Genomic DNA, 8,947 nt, shown 5'->3' on the forward strand with positions numbered 1-8,947 from the left:
TCTGTCTCTTTCTCTCTCTCTCTCTCTCTCTCTCTCTCTCTCTCTGCCCCTCCTGGGATTCTCTCTCTCTCTCTCTCTCTGCCCCTTGCCGACTTGTGCCCTCTCTCTCTCAAATAAAAAATTTAAAAAAGGGAGACTTTCTAATCTGAACCAAAGACATATCAGAACTCAGGCAAGTATAAGGTGTACGTTGCACACGGGAAGCTAGCACCTGCTTGAACACTCCACCAGAAGGTTTCCCATCTTGGGGAAAGCATTTCAGAGTTCATGAAGCTCTGTTAAATGCAAGGGATAGAAATCATATTCAGGTTACGAGCCAGAGACTGGTAAGAATAGTCGTGTCTTAAACTTCACGAGGCCAGAAAACTACAATTAGGCTCACTTTCAAAGTGCCCCTTGTCGCCAAGGTTCCTTTACACTGAGCATACATTGTGCTTCCATATACACAATAATCAAAACCCAAACAGACACGCAGTAACAAAGGTTACGAGAAGGGGGAGAAATTCGAGCCCTTCTACATTGCTGGTGGGATTATCAAATGGTGCCACCACTTAAGAAAACAATTTGGTGGTCCCTCGACGTGTTAGACATAGAGTTACCTTGTGACCCAGCAATTCCCCTCCTGCCAAAGACAAATGAAGACACATCCACGCAGAGACTCACACGTTAATGTTCACAGTAGCATCATTCATAGTAGCCCAGAAGGGAGAAGAACCCAACTGTCCATCACCTGCTAAACAAACTGGTATGTCTATACAGTGGAATACTACCAGGCCATGAAAAGGAATGGAGTCCTGATACATCTGTGGATGAACCCCTAGCACATTATGCTGAGTGGAAGCAGCCAGACCTAAAGGCCACATATTGGAGGACTCTGTTTATAGGAGATATCCAGAAGAGGCGCATCTGTAAACATGGAGGACCAGGGGCCGGGGGAGGAGAGAGGGGAGTGATTGCTAACGAGGACAGCATTGCTTTTATGCTTCTCTTGGGTGTGCCTTCCTTTTAGCAAATGGTAGACAAAATGGCTATACTTTCCACTCAGCTCCCGTGTCACAATGGGCCTCATTCTAACACAATTTTCTTGAAGGGTTTTAGAATGTCAGGTAAGTGCATGTGTAGGTTTGTAAACGGTAAGTAAGCGAGCCAGGGGCTTTGATGGGATGAGATCCAGACTATCGCAACAGCATCCTTCAGAGTCCCCTTGGTCTCATCACACTGTGGGTTGGGCGTGGCCCGTTAGGAGAGAGGATGCCAGCTGCCTGTTGGTGAAGGGGTATCAAGTCCCTGTGGCTGGTACCTCCAGAAAAATGGCTGGACGTGGCTCTCCTCTGGACCCAAAGACAAACGTGTCAATTTCTCCACTTTTCCCATTAGGTCATGGAGCTTGATAACATTGATCTGAGAGCAAGAATGTTGTCACGTTCCTCTCTACCACACGGCATAGGTTTCAGAGACTCTAGGGTTTCAGTTAGGAAGTTCTGATTCTACAGGCCATCAGCGCTGGGTACAGTTTCTTATTTTTTTTTTTTAATTTTTTTAATATTTATTTATTTTTTCAACGTTTTATATTTTTTTATTTTTGGGACAGAGAGAGACAGAGCATGAACGGGGGAGGGGCAGAGAGAGAGGGAGACACAGAATCGGAAACAGGCTCCAGGCTCCGAGCCGTCAGCCCGGAGCCTGACGCGGGGCTCGAACTCACGGACCGCGAGATCGTGACCTGGCTGAAGTCGGACGCTTAACCGACTGCGCCACCCAGGCGCCCCTTTAATATTTATTTTTGAGAGAGAGAGAGGGAGACAGAGTGCAGGCGGGGAAGGGGCAGAGAGAGAGGGAGACACAGAATGTGAAGCAGGCTCCAGGCTCCGAGCTGTCAGCACGGAGCCTGACGTGGGGCTTGAACTCACAAGCCGTGAGATCGGGACCTGAGCTCAAGAGTCAGACGCTTAACCGACTGAGCCACCCTGGCGCCTCAAGATTCTTTTAATTTCTAAAAATGACTGGATACTCAATACTGTCATTAAGTACATATGATGATGGCATTTTTAGCTTACATTTGATCTTTATGCTTCCATTTATACTATCAGAGTTTGCATTTAGAAATGAAATAGTAGTCTAGGAATGTGAATTATTGAGGCGCCTGGGTGGCTCAGTCGGTTAAGCGTGCGACTTTGGCTCAGGTCATGATCTCACAGTTCATGGGTTCAAGCCCCATGTGGACTTCTGCGCTGACAGTGAGGAACCTGCTTGGGATTCTCCGTCTCTCTCCCTCTGTCTCTCCGCCCCTACCCTACTCTCTCAAAAAATACAATAGAATAGAAAAGGAATGTGAATTATGAGGGAATTTCTTCTAGTCTCAGACCCAGTGCACACATAAGGTATAGGTCTTCAATTTGATTTGCAAATTGGACTCTGAGGGGTTGGGGTGGGCAGGGGTGACTTTTCTGGAGGCCCTGTGTGGCTCTGAACCTACAGACCTTCCAAGCAGTAAGCCCTCTGTCAACTTCTGCTTGCGGGTGCTGTTGTGGTCTTGGGGATGTTTGCAACGGCTGAGGGTTCTGGCAAATGCTAAGTTTCTGGACAGTCCCACAGAAGATACTCTAATATCCCCGAGCGTGTGTGGGGTTCCTTCCAGGGAGGACAGTGAGGTGCAAATACGAGTTATTACAGAGTACTTATGTACCAGAATTAATTAATCCTCCATTGCTTTACAAGCTTAATGAAGCCTTTTGTATAGTTTTTATTAAAAAAAAAAAAATCACGCTCATGCCAGAAGTACCTAAAAAGCTTGAACAGCCAGACCTCATTTAACAAGTCACAATCCAAGGTCACAAATACAGTGTTGAGTGAAAGAAGCCGGGCACAGAGGAACGCCTACTGCAGGATCCCTGTTTTGAAAAACAGGCAGAATTGAAGCAACACTTTTGGGGGCCCATGCTGAAGGAAAGCCCTGTAAAGACAAGTAAGGAAGTGATTCCGTTATCTATCCTCCACCAGGTGGTGCCGACGGGGTTATTTGCCCCGTGCCAATTCACTGAGCAGTACACTTCGATTTCGTGTGCTTTTCTGTACAGATGTGATTCTTCACAATACAGATAGCCAGAACAACGCTAACCCAGTGAAAAATGTCTCTTACTAACTTAGTAGAGACTTCCAGTTGTGTCTATGTGCATGGTGACATTCTATGTACTCTTTTGTAAGTTCCCGTTTGGGCTCGATCCGTGGTCAACATCTTCCTTCCGTCATGTTTTACTGGAAACATGAATCAATATAATCTAGAAGACTAAACCTGTGAAATGTTGGAAAAGAGGTCGAGAAAGTGGAGCCTTCGTGCATTGCTGGTGGGAAGGCAGAATGGTGTAGCCACTTGGGGAAATGGTCAAGCACTTTCTGAAAAGTTCAACATCCACCTATCATATGCCCCACTAGTCCCACTCCAAGGGACCTACACAAGAGAAATGGGAATGTAGGCCCATACAAAGTGTTAGGAAGAAATGTTTATAGCAGCCCCATAATGGCCCAAACTTGGAGAGAACCCAAATGTCCAAAAACTGATGGGAGAACAAACGTACGTCCAATTCAATAGGACTCAGTAATCAAAAGAAAGAAACTCCTCACACATGCTACCACACAGATGAAACCTGAAAATACTATACAAGACGAAAAGAGACAACACAAAAGGGTACACCTTGTTTGATCCCTGTTAGTATGTTTCATGTTGGCGCATAGCTCCGTTTCATGGATGCAGCATGAAATATTTAGCCAAGCCCCATTGTTAGACTTGAACTTGTTTCCCATTCTTCAATATTACAGATAGTGATTAATAGTGTACGACTAAATATCGGTGGCCAATCTTAATTATTTCTTTGGGCAAACGCCCAGAAATGGAACTGCCCGTGTGATAGTCTGTCCATTTTAATCCAAAAGGCCCTTCCCAAAGTTTGCTCCATCTGTGTTCCTACCAGCAGGGCATGAATGTCAAATGGCACTGGTCTCAAACTATAGCACAGCTTACCACACAGTGGGGGTGGGGAAGGCACTCTTCCAAGCCTTGGAGCCCACCCTCATGACACTCTGTATTTGTTTGCAGTCCCCCTTCATCCCAGGAGGCAGCCTCCATGGTCTTGCTCATCAATAGGGCCAACCGCCAAGTAGCATGTTTTGCTATAGCCGCCATAGGATGGATCCTTACTGCCAATTACATGGGCCTTGTGGAGTGGTGAGTGTGGTACATGGACAACACCTCTCTCTTTCCCTCTGGCATGGTCTGTGTGGGAATGTGGAAAGACTGTATTTACCACCATGTGAACAGCTACAACAGAACCATAGGGTATCACCATTACACCTACCATGATACTTACCTCCCTTTTGATATTCGTGTTTCCCAAATTCTCCTGATGGTCACCAGCCTCCTAGGTCTTTTGGGGAGAACCTCCATCATCTTTTCACTTAGGAATGTGTTCATGGTAATTCTTAAGGAGAATGCCACCATCAATTCATTTGTTGCCTCAGGAATTCTGAACATAGCTTCTGGTATCTGTATTTCAATTGCTGTGATCTGGAATTACCGCTCCGTGATGAATGAAGAGGGTATCACCTTCCCACTGTCTCTCTCTATACCCTTCAAACCCAATACTCAGGAGACTGGCAGTGCCATTGTGGTGGCATGCCTGGCTGCCTTCATGATGTTGTTGAATGGGTTGCTTTTCCTATCTTACAAATTCCCCCAGGTTAACCAAGTTCATCCTGAAATTACAGAAATGTAAAATTCCTAGTTGCAAGTGCTTTGCAAATGCAAGATTGCCAAGAGTTTATGGGAAGTATCAGCAAGATGCTCTACAAATAGCTCCAAGGATTCAAGACCATGCCAAAGTTTTGGGCAGAAAGTAGCCGCCTGTTTCCCTCGATAATCCTCTGTGCCTTTGGTTCATTGATTCACGGGTTCATTGTTTGAATTACAGAAATTTCATTTAAAAAATCTTCCCTGGAAACCAATTTGACAATAAATTTCATATTGAAAAAAAACCTATTAAAAAAATCTCCCCCGCCTGCCAGTTGGTCTTATTGGATCTGAATTTTATTTGTTGAATAAATAATCAATACTATGAACCTAGTGTATGGATATAAGATTTTCTGTGATTCTCACATTTCCCTCTTAAACTTCTGCTAAAAACAACCATGTCTATTTCCTATGTCATGATGATGATAACATTGTACTATCATGTAAATTTTCCCGAATGTGCAGAAGCAGAGTGAATAATATAAGGAATCCACCATACCCATTATCAGACTCAACAATTATCAGGATTTTGTCACATTAGCTTTATATCTCCTTTCTTCTCCCCTTTAATCTGTTTTTTCCATCGTATGCCAAAGCAAACCCCAGATATGTGTCTTCATTCCTGTATGCTTCAATATTACTCTCTGAAAAATGGACATTGCCTTGCACAATCATATGCCTTAAAAACTTTAACAGCTATTGGGGTGCCTATGTGGCTTAGTCAGTTAAGCCTCTGGCTGTTGATCTCAGCTCTTAATCTCAGGGTCATGAGTTCCAACCCCATGTTGGGCCCTGTGTTGGGCATGCAGCATTTCTTGTTTTTGAGTATCAACTCAAATCTTGAATATGAACTTGTGAGATTGTTTCCATGTTTTTATTATATAAATTTTTCAGTGCATTCAGAAATGGACAGGTGATTACTTCCACTTCAAGATTGTCACTATGTTTCCAAAAGTATTTCATCTGTATCCTCCCTGACACTTACCAATCCCGCCTTGGATTACTTTGTAATTAATCCCTGGCAGTGTATTATTTTTATTCTTAAATACTTCAATACACATCTCTAAATACCAATAAATAAATACCAATAAATGTTAGTAATTCCTATTGTAATGAAGTATGCTGTTAGTGTTCAGATTCCCTTTATTGTCTCATAAATGTCTTTAATGTAACTGGTGGTGTCCATATATTCAAAGTGTTTCACTCAGTTGCATTGATTATTCCTTTTGTGATCAAACTATTGCATTGTTGGCAGTAGAGTCACAGGGACATATGGCCTTTCACATGTATCCATCAGTATTATTTGAAGATTTTTTAATTTTTTTAAATTTATTTTTGAGAGAGAGAGACAGGGCATGAGCAGGGGAGGGGCAGAGAGAGAGGGGAGACAGAATCCGAAGCAGACTCCAGGCTCTTAGCTGTCAGCACAGAGCCAGATGTGGGGCTCAAACTCACAAACTGAGAGATCATGGCCTGAGGTGAAGTTGTATGCTCAACTGACTGAGCCACCCAGGTGCCCCTAATTTAAGATTTTGTTTCAAAAAACTTTTATTCAAGACAATCGTAACCTACTGATTCTGTCAAACAACTCTACTTTCTTAATAAAATTCATTATATAAACCTTAGTTTCCTGAACAAAAAAAAATAGTAAAGAGAAGCACATATCAGTAATACAGTTAACAACTATATTCATCAAATGTTAGAAGTTAAAATAAAAGAATATTATTTACTTTGTATCCAGTTACATTTAATGCCCATGGTTCTTAAGTTTGTGGACATTCTCTGTAAGACAAATACTACTATACACACAAAATTTTGCACTGGTTCACAGTTCTCTTTTGAAATCATCATGGATCTTATTTTCTTTTTCTCTTCTCTTCTCTTCTCTTCTCTTCTCTTCTCTTCTCTTCTCTTCTCTTCTTTCTTTTCCTTTTTTTTTTTTTGCTTTTTTTCCTTTATTTTTAACCAAGCTCCATGCCCAGTGTGGAGCCCAATGGGGGCTTGAACTCAATGACCCTGAGATCAAGGCCTGGGCGCAAGACCTGAGCTGAGATTGAGTCTGTCACTTAACTGACTGAGCCACCCAGGTGCCCCAAGGATCCTATTTGCAAAATACGTGACAGTTGTCAACCATAGATTGCTCTATGGAAATACTAGAAACCCCCCTTTCTCATAAAACTAATTTTTTAAACAAATTAATTTTACCAGCTAAAAACCTACCTGCAGTATTAATAAGTACAGGTACACCCTGCTTAAAATCATTTTATTAACCAGTTTTCAGTGACAGTTTCCATGTTTAACATTTAAGGGGAAAAGGGGTTTTGTTTTTTTTTTAAATAATCTCTGCACCGAATGTGGTGTTCAGACTCATGACCCTGCCCTCAAGACTTGCATGCTCTACACTGAGCCAGTCAGATGCCAGAAGAAAAGCATTTTTAATAAAGTCAAATCATTACTGAAATAATTTTCCTTTTCTTTTCAAGAGACATGACTAGAAAACATGTTACTATTTCAAGAGGAAGAATTCTGCAGAAACACTATCTCAGGAGCAAAAGAAATTCTCAACACAGTATGATCATGCAGCTATCTTTCCAGTCTCGAGAATTTTGAGACATTAACCTGTTAATAATATGTGTGACTGTAATATATGGGAATGCTTGTTTCTTCAGCTTTTTGCCACTTCTGAGAGCTTGTCATCATGTTGAAGAAGACTGCTGAAGTTCATGGACATGATATTGTTTTCATCTCAGTTCTTTCAGCGTGTTTTTCAGTATGTTTACAAACAACAACAACAACAACAACAACAACAACAACAACAACAACAACCTCTTAAGTCTTTTCCCAGAGCCTGTAGTTCTTTCATGGCTGATGCCTGTTTGGACGATGCTAAGATACTTCTGCAAAAACATTGGATTCTTGGCTACTTATACCATACTTGTTTTGCTTGAAAAATATGTTTTTGTATTCAGTATTTTTTTTTCATGTTCTTCAGCTATGCTACATTCTATGTCATAGTAAAATTTTTGTAACTTTCCAATTCTCTGAGATTTCCATTATATACCAGCAAGGTTCTGCACATTGAAAACCCACATTGTGTCAGTATGCTCAGCACACATGGGTATTATCCATATTCCTCCTCTGGAATGCAGAGTTGCAGTATTTAATGAAACTGTTTACTAGCTGATTAATTCTCTGACCATCCCTATCAATTAAGAGAGACTTCCTATGAAGAATCATGATTCTTGTGGCCTGCACAGTTGTAGTGATGGTAGTTTCCATTCTATTTCTGTTATTCAAAATACCTTATTTTAATAATATTTTAATAACAATTTCTCTGTTATTTCACATACCATAAAATTTACTCTTTAACAACTACAAGTGTGTGCTTTTTGGTATATCCATATACCTGTACAGCCATTACACTTACCTGATTACAGAGCATTTTTATCACCCAAAAAGAAACCCCATTATGCAGTCCCATTTAGTCTTTGAGGCCTTTTTGTGCCTCAACAAGATGTCCCAGGCGAATCACATACATCTGAGGCCCAAGATCTTGAACCCTCATGCCATTCCTGATCCTTAGACATGGGAATGGTATTTAGACACCACAGTTTAGGCACTGGTAGTGCTCATTCTTTGCTTGTCTTTATATGTAGGTATTTTAGTGGGAAGAACTAGGATACATGAATTTTTATGAAAAAAATCATCACATATATATGAAATATATATTTAACTCAATCTCATAGAATTTTTTCTAACTACAATTTTATATTGCATTTCTCCCAGATAAAAAACCCAGTGATATTAACGTACTTATTTGCTTTATTCTGTGATATATAAAATTTTGACGATATTACCAATAATCATTATTAGCCACAAGACTACTGAACAAAGCTTTTTTTTTAAGAAAAAAGTTTTTTTTTTTTAAGAGCTCTTTGCCTCAGGGATGCCTGGGTTGCTCAGTCGGTTGAGTGTCCGACTTCAGCTCAGGTCATGATCTCACAGTTTGTGAGTTTGAGCCCTTCGTTGAGTTCTATGCTGACAGCTCAGAGCCTGCTTCAGATTCTGTGTCTCCCTCTCACTCGGCCCCTACCCCAACTCATGCTTTCTTTCTGTCTCAAAAATAAATCAACATAAAAAAATTGAAAAAGAGCTCTTTGTCTC

The 8,947-nt window shown here is 41.3% G+C and overlaps 1 protein-coding gene across 1 annotated transcript; it reads left to right on the forward strand.

Moving 5' to 3' along the window:
* Positions 1–3,963: 3,963 nt before the first annotated feature.
* LOC131503565 (claudin-34-like) lies at positions 3,964–5,378 on the forward strand. Its single transcript, XM_058715018.1, is given in 1 exon segment — positions 3,964–5,378. A coding segment is annotated over 1 exon segment (648 nt). The 5' UTR covers positions 3,964–4,121; the 3' UTR covers positions 4,770–5,378.
* Positions 5,379–8,947: the final 3,569 nt, after the last annotated feature.

The sequence above is a fragment of the Neofelis nebulosa genome (genome assembly GCF_028018385.1).
Source record: "Neofelis nebulosa isolate mNeoNeb1 chromosome Y unlocalized genomic scaffold, mNeoNeb1.pri SUPER_Y_unloc_1, whole genome shotgun sequence".
Classification (NCBI taxonomy): domain Eukaryota; kingdom Metazoa; phylum Chordata; class Mammalia; order Carnivora; family Felidae; genus Neofelis; species Neofelis nebulosa.